The sequence below is a fragment of the Sarcophilus harrisii genome, chromosome 2, assembly GCF_902635505.1.
Source record: "Sarcophilus harrisii chromosome 2, mSarHar1.11, whole genome shotgun sequence".
In the NCBI taxonomy this organism is placed as follows: Eukaryota; Metazoa; Chordata; class Mammalia; order Dasyuromorphia; family Dasyuridae; genus Sarcophilus; species Sarcophilus harrisii.
This window is the reverse complement of record NC_045427.1, coordinates 237,118,237-237,138,112: the sequence shown is the minus strand read 5'-3', so window position 1 is coordinate 237,138,112 and position 19,876 is coordinate 237,118,237. Positions and strand designations below refer to the sequence as shown.

The 19,876-nt window shown below is 30.6% G+C and overlaps 1 protein-coding gene across 4 annotated transcripts in view; it reads left to right on the top strand.

Annotated features, from left to right (window-relative positions):
* Positions 1-19,876, top strand: part of SYCP2 (synaptonemal complex protein 2) — a 114,926-nt gene that overhangs the window by 54,774 nt on the left and 40,276 nt on the right. For 3 of the 4 annotated variants that reach the window (XM_031951711.1, XM_031951708.1, XM_031951710.1), the window contains 12 exons: positions 2,286-2,379; positions 2,708-2,877; positions 5,027-5,102; positions 5,382-5,439; positions 5,868-6,001; positions 6,121-6,581; positions 8,385-8,512; positions 13,246-13,282; positions 15,962-16,035; positions 16,134-16,191; positions 17,075-17,130; positions 17,485-17,542. In XM_031951711.1, the coding sequence (XP_031807571.1) occupies positions 2,286-2,379; positions 2,708-2,877; positions 5,027-5,102; positions 5,382-5,439; positions 5,868-6,001; positions 6,121-6,581; positions 8,385-8,512; positions 13,246-13,282; positions 15,962-16,035; positions 16,134-16,191; positions 17,075-17,130; positions 17,485-17,542 (1,404 nt within the window). The remainder of the gene's footprint in view (positions 1-2,285; positions 2,380-2,707; positions 2,878-5,026; positions 5,103-5,381; positions 5,440-5,867; positions 6,002-6,120; positions 6,582-8,384; positions 8,513-13,245; positions 13,283-15,961; positions 16,036-16,133; positions 16,192-17,074; positions 17,131-17,484; positions 17,543-19,876) is intronic. The other variant, XM_031951707.1, reaches the window with a different exon arrangement.

The window sequence follows — 19,876 nt, the reverse complement described above, 5'->3', positions numbered from 1 at the left end:
AGGTAAAAAAGAGCTCTGACCATTGATAGATGGAGACAGGAAAGAATAGATCCCAAACCCAAGGTAAAACTAAATGAAGCCTCTAATGGTGATATGAGTTGATCTCCAACTCAAAAGGTTCTCTTGAAAGAATTCAAAAAGGTTAAAAGAGAGAAGAAAAATGGGAGAAAGAAAATAAGAGTTTTGGAAAAGGAAACAAAGAAACTGAAGGAAACAGCTTAAAAAATACAACATGAAATGGGAAAAAATATACTGAAGAAAACCACTTAAAAATAGATTTGGCAAAATGGAAAAAAAATCCAATGTGAAAAACAGAATTGGTGAAAAAGAGAAACACTCTAAAAATAGATTTGGTGAAATGGGAAAAAAAAATCCAGTGAACAAAACAATTCATTTAACCAAATGCAAAAGGAAGTAAAAAAGCTAATTGAAGAAAATTCACTAAAAATTAGAATTGAACAAATGAAATGAATGACTTGAGACATCAAGAAGCAGTCAAACAAAACCCCAAAAATGGGCGGGGGGGGGAAACAGAAGAAAATGTAAAATACCGTATTGGAAAAACAACTGTCTTGGAAAATAGATCCAAGAGAGACAATATAAGAAGTTTTGGACTGCCTGAAAACCATGATGAAAAAAAAGAGCCTAGACATCTTTCAAGAAATCAAGAAAAAATGTCCTGTTATCATAGACCATAAGGTAAAATAACTATTGAAAGAATCCACCACTGATCACCTCCTAAAAGAGACCCAAAAATGAAAACTCCAAAGAATATCGTAGGTAAATTTTAAAATTATCAGATCAAGGAAAAAATACTACAAGCAGCCAGAAAGAAATAATTCAGATATCAAAAAGCCACACTAAAGATTATTTAGGACTTTAAATCCTCTTTAAAGGATTGAAGGTCCTAAAATATATTACAAAGGGCAAAGGAATTTGGACTGCAACTAAGAACCAATTACCTAGCAAAACCAAGCATTACCTTTCAGGGAAAAAGATGGGCATTCAATGAGATATGGAATTTTCAATTGTTTTTAATGAAAAGAACCATAGCTGAACAGAAGATTTGATCTTACAGAACTCAAAAAGAAGCCTAAAAAGGAAAAAAGGGAAGGGGAAAAAAAAACTTTCTTAAAAGTTAAAATGTTTACATCTCTACATGGTAAGATAATATGTGTAACTCCTGAGAATTATATCTTTGTCAGAAGGCATACTTAGAGGGTATAGATATAATCTGATTTTATTGTGATGTTATAAAAAAAGAAACTAGAGGTGGAAAGGGAGTACTGGAAGAAGGAAGAGGAGGTAAAATAGGGTAAATTATATCACATGAAGAGGCAAAAAAGATCTGTTACAGTTGAGGGAAAAAAGGGGGAGAATGAGCATTGTTTGAACCTTAATCTCATTGGATTTGACTCAGAGAATATCAGACATATTTAGTTTCCTTGTGGGGAAATAGGCGAAAAAGGAAAGGAAAGGGGGAGGCTAATTGTAGGGAGAACAAAAATAGAAGGGGAAAGGAATAAGAAAGGGAGGGGCTGAAAAAGGGTAGGGCAGATTAAGGGAGGTGGTGGTCAAAAGCAAAACACTGATGAGAGAAAAGGGGGAAAGGAAAGAGAAGTGTATAACTTGGGAGGGAAAAAAGGTTGGAGGGAAATAGTTATTTTAACTGTGAATGGAATAAACTTCCTCAAAATGGAAGCAGATAGCAGCCTGGATTAAAAGCCAGAATCCTACAATAATTTGTTAACAAGAAACACATTTGAAGCAGAGAGATTCATACAGAGGTAAAAGGCTGGAGCAGAATCTATTTTGCTTCAGCTGAAGTTTAAAAAAAAAAAATAACAGTCCAAATTTCAGAGGAAGCAAAAGCAAAAATAGATCTAATTAAAAGAGATAAGGAAGGAAACTACATCTTACTAAAGGGTACCACACATAATAAAGTAATGTCAATACTAAACATGCACCAACTGATATAGCATCCAAATTCCTAGAGGAGAAGTTAAATAATATTCTTTAACATCTTGTATAAGTTTGAATTATTGTGAACCTAATATTTATTAGTATTCTGTAAAATATGATTCCAAAGTTTTGATTCTATCTATATAATGTTAAACATCTATGTAAAAACAAAAAAATTTACCTGAATTATAAAATTTACTAGTATGTCATTGTTCATAAGTATCCATCCATATTGGCATCATTTATGTGTGTTATAAATATAATTATGAGGTATTTTCATTTGGAAAGAGGCTGTGTCTAATACTTGTTTTTCATTATTTAAGATGATAACTCCTATTAAAAGAAAAATGTCTGAAGCATCAATGATTATTCCTGGTACCGATAAACTGACTTTGAAGACTTTATTAGCTGACACATGTAAGTTGTTAACATTTACAATATGCACTATTATTATTAGAAATATTTCAAGTGGATATTGTTAGTTTTTCTAAAGAAAAACATTAATTATTTTAATTTTTATTATAGGATATTATGGGATAAAAACAGATATTTTTATTATAGGATGAAAACTCCAAAAGTTAGTACCTTTTTGAATATAGGTATGAATCTATATATTCACATGTTTTATAAAACTTTAATATATTACCTAGATGGAGGGAATATATTCCTATTTGTTTATGTATATGTTTCTAAATTTGTAAACATGTCAGTAATGTCAGAAATTAATTCTTATTCTGTATTTTAGCAACACCTCAAACACGAAAAGTTAAACCACCTTTGAAAATGGTGAACTCTGCTGAACCAACTAGTATTTACAAAGTAAAAGAAAAAGAAGTGAAAAATACCACATCTCTTTCAGGTTCAGTTGAAGGAAGGAATTCACAGAGCTACCAAAGTGATCTTCCTAAATCTCAGGTCTGATCATATGTCTGTTCTTTTCAGTAAATACTGCTAGTTCCCTATTATCTTAAGGATAAAATATAAGCTATTTTTAATATTCAAAGGTCATTATACCTTGGCCCAAGTGACATTTCCAGCATTGTTATAAGCTAATTACTTTCCCATGCTCTAAAATCCAGACATACTGGCCTCATAAAAGAGACCCAATTTCCTAAATCCCTACCTTCATGCCTTGAATGTATATCTTTCCTATTTCTACTTAGAATTCCATTTCCTTCAAAGCACAGTTCACACATATTAGACCTTGCCTGATCTAAAAAAGGGAAATTCTAGAGCATCCTCTCTTAGAAAGTTTTCTACATCTTTTTTTATATGTGCATATATGTTCATATTTCCCTGTAGAATGGAAGTTCCCTGATGACAGGAACTGTTTGTTTTTGTCTTCATATCCCATATAGTAGGGACTTGAAAAATTCTTGTTGATTGATTAATAGTATAGAAAAAGTAATTGATTATATTAGAAGTTTGAAAATAACATTTTACCTCTTTATATGTATTTATAATATATAAATATGTACATATTTGTATATGCTTTTACATAAAAGCATATATTCACACATATATATATATGCATATATATATGCATATATATATATATATATATATATACACACATAGCTCCACATACATACATGTATATATACATATATATGGTTTTATAAAAGTCTTTTCCATATATAGAAATTTAAATGTATTTTAGAAAACAGTACATTATTTGTTTTAGGTAGAGTATTAGCACTTTTCTGTGTACTTCTTTCAGTTAGTATATTCAAACATATACTCTTCATTACTATGGTTTTAGTGTATAGTCTTAATTACTCAAAAGTAAAATTTTACCAATGTTATTCTTAATATATTGAAAAGATAATATTATTAATTCATTATTAAGGTATCCACTTAAAATATTAATATATGATCTTTACATGTTCTTCTTTTCCCTAATTTCACCCCTGCTGCCTTGTAAGTCAGCTATGAAGGTAAAACCCCTTCCTAGGACCCATCAGGAAGAAGGCATTACGCCCCACCATCAACGCCCAAAGCCGATATTCTACTTAAACTACTTCCTGCATCAAAATTTTTATTTATTTTTATCACAAAATTCAATTTATATACTATCCCAGTATTAAATTTTTTGCAAATTTTTACAATTTTACTTAAGTAAAAAATATATGTAAATATTTACATATATACTAATGTATTTATAAATATTTATGTATATAGAGCATACATTTATAGTCCACTATCATATAATAATATACATATTAAGTATACAGTACTAAATACATTAATACAATATATTGTTAAACATTAATAAGTAGATGCATATCTTAAACTAATAAAATTCATAATAGTACATAATACATAATATGTATATATTACATAAGACATAATATGTTGGCATACATAGACATTAAACCCATGAATTAAGATCAATTAAGCTATTTCCTCTAGCAGACCATTACCATTAGGAATACCTTTATCCTCCACTCACGAGAGATCAGCAACCCGCCATCTGAAGATACTCGATCCTTCAGAGCAAGTCCATAATCTGCGGATGAACCTTATTCCAATTCTAGCTGAAATTAGAAACTAGTGAAAGATAAGGAGTACACATAACAATAAAAATACTGCTATTTACAAGAATATCTAGCAAATTTCTAGGTATTTCTTAAAATAATTTCAGCTATATTTATTATGGGAAATGAAAATGGAAAAGTAGCTTTGAATGCTAGAGCCTGAGAGATTTTATCTGAAATACAGAATTTGTAGTATGTCATTGTTCATAAATATCCATATTCTTGTCATATTTTCAAGATAGGGATAACAGTTCATGTTTCCCTATTAAAATAAAGTATACAAGACAATGTTCAGAAAATCATCTGTAATATCTTATGGCTCCCTTTGTCACACTTCTTTATTGAATTTAAGATAATTGGTTTGTTTTCTACAACATTTTGTGAAACAAACATGAACATCCCTCACCAGAGGCAATTGTTTTTACAAGTTTTACTATTTTCAAAATCATAATTTCTAATTTACTGAGAGTTTTAATAATAATGAAGGGTATAAAGATTATATTTTAATAGATACTCTTGTCTTATAGCCAGTCACTGCCGCTGAGGCCATCGAAATGGTAGAAAGTGATGAGAATAGCAATATGTTAGGAAAACAAAATTCTAGTAAGTACCTTTTGATTCAATCATTTACCCCCATCATGCTACCTCCTATTCTTGTTCATATTTTCACCACTATTGATAACAAAAAAAGATGGGGGGAGGAGAGGAGTGGTTTGCATGACAATCTATATACTCAGAATTTTGGTAGTCATATTGGAAAATGCCAAAGAAAATGAAACAGAATTTTTACCTGAAAAGTACTTAAAAGTTTCTGTAAGAAAACAGGTTCTACCAGAGGACTATCTCTCCCTAAAGAGAAAAAATAATTTGTGTTTTATTTAGATGGAGATGTGGATATCATTCCTGATTCACAACCAGTTGGGAAAATAGATAAAACATTGTAAGTATTAAGAGAATCTGTCAAACTATTAAAATGGAAATTACCTGGGCATCATTTTACGAGGACATAATAGATTAATAGTTAAGGACAAATATTCCTTAATGCTACAATATGGGCTAAAGAGTAATCAAGTTTCATAAAACTGTAATATTGTGTGTAAGGAATATCAGATTCACTTGATTTCTTATAAAATTAATAATTTTGTAACTTAGAAGGCAAAATCTTATTTGAATGTTTGAACTCATAAAAAAGTAATGACAAGTGACCCATGTTGTATAGTAAGAGGCTGTATGACTTGGTCAATTCTGTAATTAAACACAGTGTAAAATCAAAATTATCTAATTTTATTAGTGTCCATTCATATTTAAATAAAATTAAATATTAGTGTTTTCTTGTTTAGTACCTTTCAAATGAAATTATCTTTACAGATTTCCAACTGTTTTGGACAACAGTTATGAAAGTAACATCCTCTTAAAATGGACTTGCTGGACACCTGTAAAAAATATTAAAATTTCTAGTAAAGAAAGTGCAGATACGTCACCAGAAGAAACATTTAATCAAGGTTAGATTTACATATTAATGTGAATTGTTGTATAATAATAACTGAAATATTAATGTTATAACTTTTAGTAAATAGAATAACAATATATTTAATTTTTTTTTCTTTCCTTTCCCTCCTAGACTTTCTTAGTGAAAGAGTCACTGACAAGTCCTCTCCATCAATATCTGAGAATATTGCACTAGAAAAAAATACGGCATCAGAAAATCTAAATCAGATTTTAGATTTAAATCAGAAAAGAAAAGGAGATGTGGAATATAGCAAAAAGAAGAAAACAGAAATGGAAACCTGTGAAACAAACAGAAGACAACCACTAAATTCTATCAGTTTAGATCAGAAAAATATTGAAGAAAACAAGGAAAATGACTGGCATATTGAGTCTGAAACCATTAAATCAGTTCTTTTAAATAGGACTATTGAAAAGTCTTTAATATACACCAAGAAATTGGTTCTGGCAAAAGAACTAAATAATGATTGTTGTGATAAAACCATTTCTTCTGGAATAAATGCCAAAAGCAATAGAAGGCCTATGAAAGGAATGACATCTGAAAGTCGATCTTGTGACCTAGAAACAAATAGAAAGGTGAGCTTTCAAAGTATTCTGATTTTCATATTACTATGTATTCATTATAATAGTTTCAAAATATCCTTATACCCAAATTGTTTTGAATAAAATAATGAGCTGGACTCAAGTCTGGAAATAAGACTTATGATAAAGTGGGGAGGAAACAGTCTTACTGCAACATTTACTTATCTTACCTTTAGACCATTCTTTCCTTCCAGAAGGAAATAATAAATTCTTGTTTAGGATAATATTAGGGGTCTATGGATAATAACAGAAGATAAAGCTGAAAAGATAAATTGGGATCATATTTAGTGAGTTGTCTTAATATTATCTTAAGTAAGTAGCTAAATTTTTTTCCTGTGCAGGTGCATTAAATATTTTGAGCAATAATAATAAAAGTAAATAGTACATAGAGTTAAAATACTACAACTCTTTAGACAGACTGTATTATAAGGGAATGATATGATCTTTTGAAGAAGTATTTTAGGACTTTTTATCTGATAGTCTGTACTATGGATTGCTACAGGGACAGACTAGAGGCAGAGAAATCAATTATCAGATTTAATAGTTCTGGTATGAGGTATCCTAAAATTTATTTTGACATTTCATTCTGATTCTGGTTTGAAATTCATTAATATTTTAAGATTAAAATTAGTTAAATCTCTTAAATTTATTCATATATATGTGATGTATTTTATATGTACAATTTTATTTGATAAAAAGTTAACTTTTAACCTCCATTAACCAAATTATACTACTTTGGGATATTAGTGGAAATATCCAGTTATATTTAACTTCTTTAAAATTTTATTAATAACTTTTTTGGCATCATAATCATTTCTGAATAGGTCCTCTTCAACCCATTCATTGAGCCTTTTTTATAGTAAAAAGACAAACAAATATCAAATGGTTAAACAAAACTAACTTAAAAAGCATTACAGCATATATGAAATTCTACATCCATAGCTCCCCCATTCTGCCAGGGAAAAGGAGTAAGATGAATTTTTCACATTTGTCTCTGGGACCAATAATCATTATTACAATTATAGACTATTCAGTTTTGTTTCATTCGGTATTGTTTATTTATTAGAGATATTATTTTCTGATTCCGTATAATTATTTATTTTGCTGAGGTAATTGGGGTTAAGTGACGACTTGCCTAGGGTCACACAGCTGGAGTGTTAAGTGTCTGAGATCAGATTTGAACTTGAGACCTCCTGACTTCAGAGCTAGTGCTCTGTGCACTATACCACCTAACTGTCTCAGATTCTCTGTATTTTATACATCAATTTAATGTCTTCTTATGTTTCTTCACATATATGCCCATTTTATGGTACAGTATTTCATCATGTTTATGTGTCAGAGGTTTTCTCCTTTTTTGTTTGTTTTTTAATTCCTCATTTCTTATGATACAATAACATTCAATACAATAAAAATTCAATGATTTGGTTAACCATTCCCCAATCAATGTTACTTGCTTTACCTCCAGTTTCCTGTGCATATATGTGTGTGCACGCTTGTGCATATACACGTACTTGCTTGCATGCTACCACAAGTACTGCTATGTGTTATAATAGGAACTTTTCTGTCTTTAACCATTTTGAATCAGTGAGTAAAAATGATTGAATTTTTGATAACTTTTTGTACCTATTACTTCCTCATTTGTTTGAATACACAATAACCCAAATATATAAGATATTTTCCCATTTTAGTTTAAATATGACTGAATATATCTTTTCTTTGATTTTTTTCATTTGTTTTAATTTAATGTGTATTTTTATTAAGTAATAGACTTTTAAATCCCTTGATGAACTATTTCAGAAAGAAAAGACAAAAGGAAAACATTTTACTGATGCAGCAGAATCATTGATCGACCAAATTAATAAGAGATACAACCAAAAGGATGATTTAAATTTTTCAAGAAAATTTAGAGACTCTTTGAATGAAAGGTATGTTGTTGATAAATTTTTCATTTGAAATAATTTGTTTAAATATACTTTTAAGAGCAGTTATTTTAAGAATATTTTTTATTTATCTAAAATGTTCTACAAATTAGAAAAAAACTTCCTAAGATTAGTTGCCTATTTTGAAAAATATGTAGAAGGGAGAATTTATTTATAGAATCCCAGAGCAGATAGGAGCTTTGAGTTTTATCTTGTTCTTTCCATACTTTAATTATAAATCCCTTTTATATAATTCCCAGCATAAGTAATCATCCAAACTACTTATTACTTTTTAAGTTGGTCCATTCTACTTCTGAGCAATACTAATTATTAAAAATGTGCTTGATATCAAGCCAAAAAATCTGCCTTTTTAACTTAGATCCTTTATTCTTAGTTCTTCCTTCATGGGCCAAATAAAAATTATCTACTCGGTTTTTTTTTCCCACCCAAATAGCCTTCAAAGAATTGAAAACAGAAATAATTTTCATTAGTCTTTTTTGCTGACTTTTTTTTGCCCATATCACACCCACTAATTCTAAGTGACCAAAAAAGGCTCTTTCTCATTCTTCCTCCCTTTTGCTCTATGTTGTTTTAATTGATGGTAGTGCCTATGAAATGAGTTTTCTGTCTTCATGAGAATGTCAATTCTTTATGTGTCCCTCATCTCTCTCCTGAAATAATCATGTATTTACTGCTGCTTCCTAGAAATCTCAAACTAGATGTCCTCTAGCCATCTCAAATTCAAAAGGTGCAAAATAACTCGTTATACTTCCTGCTAAACTCATTCTTCTTCCAAATTCCATTAGTATTTTCTAGGGTAGTACCATTTTTCTAAGCATGTAGATTTACAAACTATCATTCTCAAATTCTTATTCTCCCGATATTCATTCTATTGAAAAATCATTTAATTTCTATCTTCACAACATTTTTAGCATTTCCTTTATTCTACTCAGCTATCTACAACCCTAACTAAGGCTTTCATCACCTCTTGTCTAGCCTTCTAAACCTTGAAAAGCCTTTTGACGATTCCCCTTCAAGTCTTTCCCCATTCCAATCATATGTCCTATTGTCAAAGTAATTTTTCTAAAGCATGCATCTTAGAGAAAAGATATCTTTGCTAATTGAAAAAAATAAAATTTAAAAAGAAATAAAGCATAAATCTAAGCATATTGTCTCCAACATTTTAATGGGTTCCAGTGGCTCTCTTTTACCTCTAATATCAAGTATATTAAACTCCCCTTTGTGGCATTTAAAAATTTTCATATCCTCACCTTTTCTTCTCTTTCTAGTCTTCAATACATTTCATTCTCCATGTAAATGATGCAACTATACTGGCCCACTTGTAGTTCCTTAGTTTCTTGAACATGATACTCCATCTCCTATCTCTAGCAGTCTTCAATTCTTGGGATTCTCTGCCACCTTACTTTTGCCTCTTCAGTTTCCCAAGTTTCCTTTAATATTCCTCTCAAAGAAGACTTTATAATGGTATTTCCTAGTCCCCTTAGCTGCAAGTGACTTCCCTTTTCAAATTACTTTCCTCTCTCCATCTTCCCCTTTCTCTTTCTCTTCTTCTTCCTTCTCCTTCCCTTCCTCTCTCTCCCTTCCTTCCTTTCTCTGTCTCTCTCTCTTTACCGCATCATGTGGGGATTAGAACTAACTATAAAGTAACTATGTTCCACATTGGGGAGCAGCAGGGTTCTCCTAGTTTTATTTCATAATACCTTTGTGTAAACAGATTCCTGAGCCTCTTCCCTCAGTTCTCTACTCTATTACACTTATTAATTAGTGAGTTGTAACAGTCTTTTTTATGGTGTTAATAGCAATTCTTTTGAGAACTGTTTATATCCTTTGATGTCTTATGCACTGAGAAATTCCTTTATGTCCTGTGTGTTTATGGTGGTTTCGTGTGTGCCACATTTTATGGGAGGACTTTCCTGATCTCCACAGCTAATAATTTAGTCCCCTCTTTTTCTAGGGGAAATTACTTAATCTTTCAGCTTAATACTTTGTACTGGTTGTCCCCAAGTCTGCAATGCTCTGCTTCATATTTACTTTTTGGTTTCTCTACCTTTCCTTAAGACTCAGCTTAAATCCCACTTTCTATAGAAAGTCTTATCCAGTTTCCTCTATAGTTACTTGCCTTTACCTTTGATATTACTTTTCGTTAAATATATACATGTTTTATATGTGTGTGTGTGTGTGTGTGTGTGTGTGTGTGTGTTGGGTCCTATTAAAATTGTAAACACTATAAAGTCATGGACTTAATTTTCCTTTCTTTTCTAGCATTTAGTGCCTTACCTGAATATCTGCATAAATGCTTATTAATCTCATACTAGATTTTGTCATGTGAGACTTTTATCAAAGATATTTGCTGCCAAGATATTTTCCCCAGTTAATATCTTCTCTTTTTCTAGTTGCATTAATTTTGTACATGCAAAAACTTTTCCATTTCTTGTATTTGAAATTATTTTTTTCTTTTATAAATGTATTTATTCTTTGGTTAAAAATTCTCCCTTTAACCAAAGCTATAAAAGATACGATCTGGTTCTTTTAGTTGTGTTTTTGTGTTGTGATCTTAAATAATCACCACATATATTTTGATATTATATAATATAAAGTATTGTTTCAAACTAAGGGCATGCTAAAGCCAGCTTGTCTTGCCGGACAGACCTGATTGTTTAATTTTTATTGTGAGCATTTATACCTCAAAAATTGCCAACTATTACAAACAGGACTTGATTTATTGTTTTGTTGATTGTCTAGAGTTAAGAAGATGGTGGGGGGAAAAAAAGTTAAAATGTAGATTATTTTAAAGTGTTTAAAGAGCACTTTCTTTTTTTGCTGGAGGACTAGTTATTAAATATCTACCAGGCTGTCACTGGACTCTGAACTCCTAGGAAATTTATGTTCAGGTTTTTTTTTTTTTTTTTTGAACTCTAGGTTACTGAATCCAATTATTTTTGATTCTTAGTTAGTTTACTCTTTTAACCTACTTTTCTATTTTTTAAAATCAATGACAAATAGCTTAAATGCTTATTGCTTTACAATGTAATTTGAGCTTTGAAAATACTGATTTCCCTATTCATTCTTACTTTTTCATTGTTTTCTTTGAGAGTCTAGAGTTTTTGTTCCTTCCTAATTCCTATCTTTGTTCCCTCTATTTTCACTGTAATTCTCTTCAGTTTTATAAATAATTACAAACTCCTTTTAATAGAATATTCTAGATTCTAACAGAAACTACATCAAGATCATCGATCTGTAGTTTACAAAATCCACTTTAATCTGGTAAAATGAGAGAAGAAAAAAAAAGTGTGGTAGCCCCTGCTGAAAATTGAGATATTTTCTCAGTGTTAATGACATATCTTTAATTCCCCACATTTCTTCTTGGTGAAATGATTGACTGATTTAATCTGCTTCCCCAAAACTTTTTGTTTATGGTGAGTTTTTCTTATACTGATACACTATTGTGGTATGAAGATAATTCTGAATCCCTTCTGGAAAAACTTTGTGTGATCGTGACAGTAAAAGCAAGTCTCTGTATGTCACATGAACCAGCTTAGTTCAGTATGAGAATTTTTTGCCTAAGATTCTATGATCCTTCTTATTTGTATTTGACAGTATCATTCATCCCTATAAGAATAATCCAAATTATGGTTGTTAAAATCTGACTAATTTGAGGGGATCTGAGACAATTTTATGGGATTAAATTTGTTAGTTCAGAAGTGCCCTTTTCAGTAGGAATATGAAACATTTAATTAATAGAAATTCACCAAATTTTCATATATAACATATTGTGCCTTCCTTTTTTGAAATCCATGAGCTGTAGTTATTTTCTTTATATCGCCTTCTTATCCTGTTGCTAGATTTTCGTGATTTTTTTTTAGTTAATTTAGTATTAATCATACATTTAACTGAACAATAATGCATTTATCATTACATCACATCTATTATGTTCATGTAAACATTTAAAGTTCCAGTATAATATGTGCCTCTTAAGGTCTTTGGTCTTTCATCTTAGTACCTAGCATGTCAATGCCTAATAGAGCCCCTAGGGAGCTATATAGAGCACTGGGTAGAGTGCTGGGCCTGGAATCAGGAAGACTAATCTTGAGTTCAAACCAATCCACTTACTAGCTGTGTCATGGTGGCTAAGTCATTTAACCCTATTTGTCTCAGCTTCCTCATTTGTAAAATGAACTGAAGAAGGAAATTTCAAACTATTCCAGTGTCCTTGCCAAGAAAATACCAAGAGGGGTCACAAAGTCAGACTGAAAAATAACTGAAGACACCTTATAAGTGATTGTTAAATTGAATTAAATAGTATAACTTCTCATTTCAGGTTTTGTATCAGAGAAATTTGTGAAATGATATTTAGAGTTCTGTCCTTAATTAAGGAAGAATAAGGGCTAAGTCACTTGACCTCGTGGTACCCTCATGCATCATGTTTGTCTCAAGAACAGAAGAATCTATCTTACTAGAGATCAGTTCACTATGCAACTGAAATCATAGGATGGGACCAAAAAGAAAATCTAGTTTATCACTAGATGATGACTCAGTGGAAGCACTAATAGTCAATTTGTCACCCAAATTTAAGATTCAAAGTATATTATAATTTTGTTGTAATTCCACATAGGCACAGATTTAGTCAGCCATACCTCACCTTCTTTAAGAAATGTTTTTGTCTTATTCTACTGGTTTTTAAATGTTTTTTCAATTTGACAAAACTTTTTTTTTAATAGGAGGAATTCAAATAAACCTGGTCTACTTATCAGAAAGGTAAGTCTAATTTGGTTATAGAACTAATAGACTATTCTAATATAATTAATTATAGTTTTATTAGAAAAATAATCAAACAGATTAATGATTGATTCAAGCATTCTCTTTTTTAAAAGTTATTATAGGCCAATATATGTAAAAAGTAATAACTGTAGTTGAGATTATGTGCTTAAGATGAATTTATTTTCCAATCTAAAATTTATGAATTACACATGGCAAGAGAAAAATTTTTGTTTCAAATATATAAATACAACATATCCTACCTGCAAATATAGGGTCGCAATCAATTATGCCTTTTAAGTATTATAGAATCAAAAAGTGCACAATTTTTCTCTCTACCTAAAAAGGAGTAAAATCATATTGGATAAAGGAATATAAATGTAATCAATCCTGTATTTTAAAAGGAGTATTAATTGACTATAATGCTACATTCCATAAAGAATAGCCAATGAAAGTTTTCACATAAAAGGCAATGTAAACACACATCTATTTACATAGATGTGTGTATAATTTATATTCATTTCACTAATTCAATAAAATAATCATTTCTTAAAAGAACTACAAGTCTCTTACATATTTCATTTTTATTTAATACTTCTACTTAACTAGGCTTTATTTTAAATCTTTGTAAGTATGTTTCTAATTATGAGCCTGTTTATAAATATTTCTTCATATTTTTATAACTTTATCTTAGCAGGATTAGTTTATCTCACTGTTTTCCTTTTTATTTTAAAATTTTGATATTCACAGAGTTACTGACAAAGTAGACTTATCTTACTCTTTTGGAATTATATAAAAAACTACTGTAATGGCAGGTTGTTTGACTTTATGCTGTTTCTTTAGTCAAGTGTTTTACTTTTTCAGAGTCCATGTTCCTAATCTAAAAAATGTGAATGATGTTACTGGCTCCCAATCTTGCATAATTGTTGGAAGGATTAAGTTAAATAATATGAAAGTACATTTTAAGTTGTATTTCTTTCTTTTTTAATAGGTAGAGGAGAGAATCTGAAGCTAAAAATAAAATAAATTTGATTTAAAAAAATTTTTTTTAAGAAAGTACCTTGTTGACTTTATATAAAAGACTATAGAAAGAAACACATAATTAGTTACCATGTAGTTAAAAGTATATTTATCAATATACAATGAAAAGTAAAGATAAGTAAATTGAAATGTTTTCATACATTTTATGCTCTGTTTTTAAAAAGTATTTTTAATTAGTTCAGTGTAATTAGTACAGAAGTGTAAACATTCAAATAAACTATCAAATAGCAACTTAAAGCATATTTTATTGAAATTCAACTATTTAAACTATATTTAAACTTTATTTCTTATGTAAGTGGAAGCACAAGGGATAAAATATATGTGTAAGTTCATTTGAACAAACAATGTTTGACCAGATACACTTTTATAATACTTTCTCTAGGTATTTATCCAGCCCTACTTCTCTTCTGACCTTCAGACATGCATCTTCAAATGCAAATTGTCCTTTAGACATCTCAAACTCAACATGTTCAAAACTTAACTCATTGTATTTCCTCCCTTAACTTTCCTTCCAAACTTCCCGATTATTATATACCACCATCCTACCAGTCATAAAGGTTTATCACTTTGGTATCATCTTTAATTCACTCTCACCCCATATTTCTAATCTGTTGCTAAATCCTAGTATTTCTATTTCATATCTTTTAAATACATTCCTTTCTTTCTTCTGAGAGTAGTGCAGGTTCTAGGTTCTCATCATTTCAGGATTGAACTATTGAAGTAGTTTTTTGGTTGGTCTTGCCTCAAGTGTCTTCCTTACACCATTCTGTGCTCTATTCAACCACCCAAATGATCTATCTGGAGTAGAGTTGAACATATCCTTCTCCACTCTCCTATCCTCCCCCGCCCCTCCCATTCAAATAAAATAAAACTTACTTACTCTAGGATCAAATGTAAAATTATCTGAATTTTAAAACCTAGTCCTTCCTACCTTTCTAGTCTTCTTATATTTTTGTTCCAAACTATCCATCCAGTGATAACCAGCTTCCTTACTATTCCTCACAAAAGATAATACTCCATCCTCAAACTCCGTAAAATTTCACTGGCTGTCCGCAACCACCCACAGTGCTCTCTCTTCTCATTACTTCCTCATGGCTATCTTGGTTTCTTTAAAGATTTATTTCAAAATCTGTCGTCTATAAGAATCCTTTTTCGGTCTCTTTAAGATTACACCACTTTTCTAATCTTGTTTGTACATAGTTGTTTGATTATTGTTTCCCATGTTAAAATATGAATTCCCTGAGATCAGGGGTTTCTCTCTCCTTTATGTTCTCAGAACTTGGTTCATTGTCTAGTGCATAGTAAAGTATAGTTTATATTTAATAAATCCTTGCTGATTTAGTGTGACTGACAGCAAAGAAGGAAGGAGAGTGTTACATATCTTTGAGATTGTACCACTGACCAGAATAGTGAAGTTGGAAAGCAGTCAATTGAGAAGGAAAGAAATAGCTAAACTTTTTGGATATATTAAATTTGAAGTATGATTGGGACATCCAGTGAAGATTGCCTGTAATTTATTTGAAATGTGGGACTGGATCTCAAAAGGGAGGCCCCAGTTTGAGTAGGCAACAGGCAATAATCCTGTAATCAACATTATTATCTTGTAATTTTTTAAAATGCTCTTTTTTTTGTATGTAGGAAAAAATCCTGAATAAAAACTCTAGACAATTGAAGAGGACTACTTCTGTTAAAATGACTTCTGAATGTGCTTTGTAAGTAATATTCTCCTAAACGGTTTCTATTTTGGTTTAGAACAATTATATTAAAATAGTGTTTTCAACATCAGCTATTTTTTCCCTTATATCAACAGGAACGATGTTTATAATTTTCAGTTGAATGGAGCTGATGACCCTACTATAAGACTTGGTGTAAGATTTATTTATTTTGATCAACATTTTTTTTCTTCAATTCAGTCCACATTAACAAAAATATATTATGGACATTTAAAGTTTGTCTAAGATTTGTTTGAAGGCAGTTGTCAATTAGAACCTATACTAAGTATTATAATATGAGGAATAGAGAATGGGTGAATGCAAGAAATATTGCAGGCTTGCAGTAGGACTTGGTAACAAATTGGATATAACATGGGAGAGAGAGAAGAGGGTGGTCCAAGATAACAGTAAAGTGGTGTTGCTGGTCCAGAGTAGTCATGTCAAAGAGTGCATTGCAGGCTTAGAGAGAAAAATAATAAAGTCAGTTTTTCATACATTGAATTTGAGATTTAATTAGGTTATACAGTGGAGATTTTCTTGCTGTTTACTTGAGATATAGACCAGAATCTCATAAAAGAAGACTAGGCTTTAAGATATACTGTATAGTATATGTACTATAGAGTAAACTATAATAAGCTTATATAGTAACCATGTAATCAATATATTTCTTTATTATAGCAAAACTAGCACATAACAAAACTTTTTCTGCATCACTAAGATGTCTTTCTATATGGTTATCTGACATTTTTGATAAAAGTCTACATTGGAAGAGATTATTGGTGATCCTAAATTCTGTATTTCACTCTCTTAATTTAAATGTTTAAATTGTAATGATAATTCTGTTTTTGAAAGTGAAATAATTTTACATATTTGTTATCACATTTCTTTATAGTGGGGATTAAGTTTTCATAAATGATTTTATCATGACCTTTGTAGGTATATGATTGGTAGTAATTAAACCTATACAAATTTTAAATGTTTCTTATACTGTTTTAATCTCTGAAATAACTATATAGTTTACTTCTTTTTCATACCTTAGACAGAGGAATTTCAGACTACTATCAAAGAAAGTTCTATAACTAACTCAAAAAAGTCGTAAGTGTTTTGATAAATATAAATATGAGCTATTATAATTATTATTTTCCCTTTAAAAAGCATTGTTACTCTGATAACTTATGATACCGATGAATAGATATGCTGCTTTTAAAATGACTAATTTAAATGGTTATTTTTATAATAGTTAAATGTAAGAACTAAATCATGAAACATTGAGTCAAAAAGGAACCTTTGGGGATGAAATGGTCCAAAACCTTCATTTTTACAGATTGGGAAATTGACGTTTTAAGTATATATATTCAGAATAGAAATGTTTTATGGCTTCCTTCTACTCTTTGTTGTCTTTGTATAATAAACATAAATATCTTTTAAGTTAACATTTACTTGTTTAAGGTTAGGTTTAAGGAGTCATGATGGAAATGAAGCTTTTCTGAAAGAGAAAGATAAAAAAGTAAGATTCTTAATCATGTTGTTATGATTCTGTTAAAAGCTATTCTTACATCCAAAATTACCAATTTCCTCTTCTTAAAAATGTTTTTTCATGAGTAGTTCTCCTTTTGTGATTTTTCCAGTTGTAAGCAATTTATATTATAGCAATATTATCTAGGTAGTTTTGTTGACTGTAATTTCAACTTTACATATTTGAGATTTTATGTGAATACAACTTGAAATGAGATTTTTTTGCTTTTGTATTTTATTATTATAATTGTTTTTTATAGTTATTGTATTGATCTTTAAAATGAACAATTCATAGAAAAACTTAATCTGTGTTTGAATTGATATATTTAACTTTATACAGATATCCTTGAAGTACCTATTAAAAAGGAACAGATAAAGTTTTCCAAACAATATTCTACAGTTCACACCTTTACAGTCTCACTATTAACTAAAAGTTTCAAAGAATAAAAGATACTATTTTATTTGTCGCCTTTAAAAACTATTTGAGCCCAGTAAAATACTGCCTTAAAGACTCTTTTCTAACAGGGATCCCTATGCATTCATAGTATATCATGTCTATAACCCCTGCTGTTAGAGAAATTAATGTTGGTAGATCTCAAATTCTGAGGTGCAGTAGATTGTCAACCTGTTGTCTACACTAAATCTAGCAATTAAAATACTCAACACCCAAGCACAGGGACCACTACCAAATAGTCTAAAGGAGAAGCAAACTAGGCCAAATTTGAAACACTGGAGGGCAATGCTCATATCTCCTTCAGTAATGGAAATGGGCCTGTAAGTAGCTTCAGAAAGTCTACACTGGGTGGTATAAGGAGAATTAGCCTTTAAAAACAATAGAAGTAACAACAGTAACATAGTGTCTCTAGTAAACAACTTTTAAGATGTTTGTTAACAAGATACCTTGTTTAATGACCTAATTGTAAATATCAAATGAAACATACACGAGAGAAATACTTTCCAAAATTTTACTTTAAACCAAAGGGCAGTCAACAAATATTTTTTAAGGACCATACTGTGTGCTGGGTCCTATGCTAGATATTGGGGATACAAAGAAAGGTGAATAATATATTGTTCATACTTTCAAGAAGATAATAGTCTATTGGAAGTGATAACATGCAAACAGCTCTTCAAAGAATATCTGTGTGTGTGTGTGTTATACACACACACACACAGGACAAGAGAAAGGAACTAGCATTAAATGGAATCAGAAGGCTTCTTATAGAAGATGGAATATCACAGAGGTGGTGATTGTTTGTCCTTCATTCTCAAAGAGGGCCATGACATCAAGGAGATGATAGATACTATGACATGCAAATGAATTTAATTTAAGTGAGGGAGGGCTATTAAAGGTCACCTGCTTCACTTTCCCCTCCTGAGCCATTTGAGTCCAGTGGCCAGATATAAATCAAGAATACTGGAGGTGGACCAGGATAAATGGGAGACCTTGACATTTTCAAACAGTCTCAATTTGACTGAAGCAGTACCTATTTAGTGATTAAAAGTAGATAACAATTTTGGCAAAAAGAATCTCCTCTTTCAGCTAGTCAAAAAAAAAAAAAACCCAACAACTAAATAAATAAATGAATCTGAGAAGGGAAAACTCTCAGAGTTTCTGGCCAAAGCAGAAATGATTGCTATTTTACATTCAATAAGAGTCAATCAGGACCCAAATAATGATCAAATGGGACTCTGCTTGTTGGTGGCCAATTAAAATCAGATTGGTTTTGGTCATGAAAGAAATCAGAAGCTAGAGGGCAGAGATGAATGGAGAGCCTCATAGGTATAGGGGACAGCCAGTTTTCTTTTTCTTTTTTTATCATCATTATAGCTTTTTATTTACAAGATACATGCATGGGTAATTTTTCAGCATTGACAATTGCAGTTTGTTTGCAACTTTTGTTCCAACTTTTCCCCTCCTGCCCCCCACCCTTTCCCCCAGATGGCAGGTTGACCAATACATGTTAGATATGTTAAAATATAAATTAAATACAATATATATATACATGTCCAAACAGTTATTTTGCTGTACAAAAAGAATTGGACTTTGAAATAGTGTACAATTAGCCTGTGAAAGAAATAAAAAATGCAGGCGGACAAAAATAGAAGGATTGCGAATTCTATGTAGTGGTTCATAGTCATCTCCCAGAGTTCTTTCGCTGGGTGTAACTGGTTCAATTCATTACTGCTTTATTGGAACTGATTTGGTTCATCTCATTGTTGAAGATAGCCACATCCATCAGAATTGATCATCATATAGTATTGTTGTTGAAGTATATAATGATCTCCTGGTCCTGCTCATTTCATTCAGCATCAGTTTGTGTAAGTC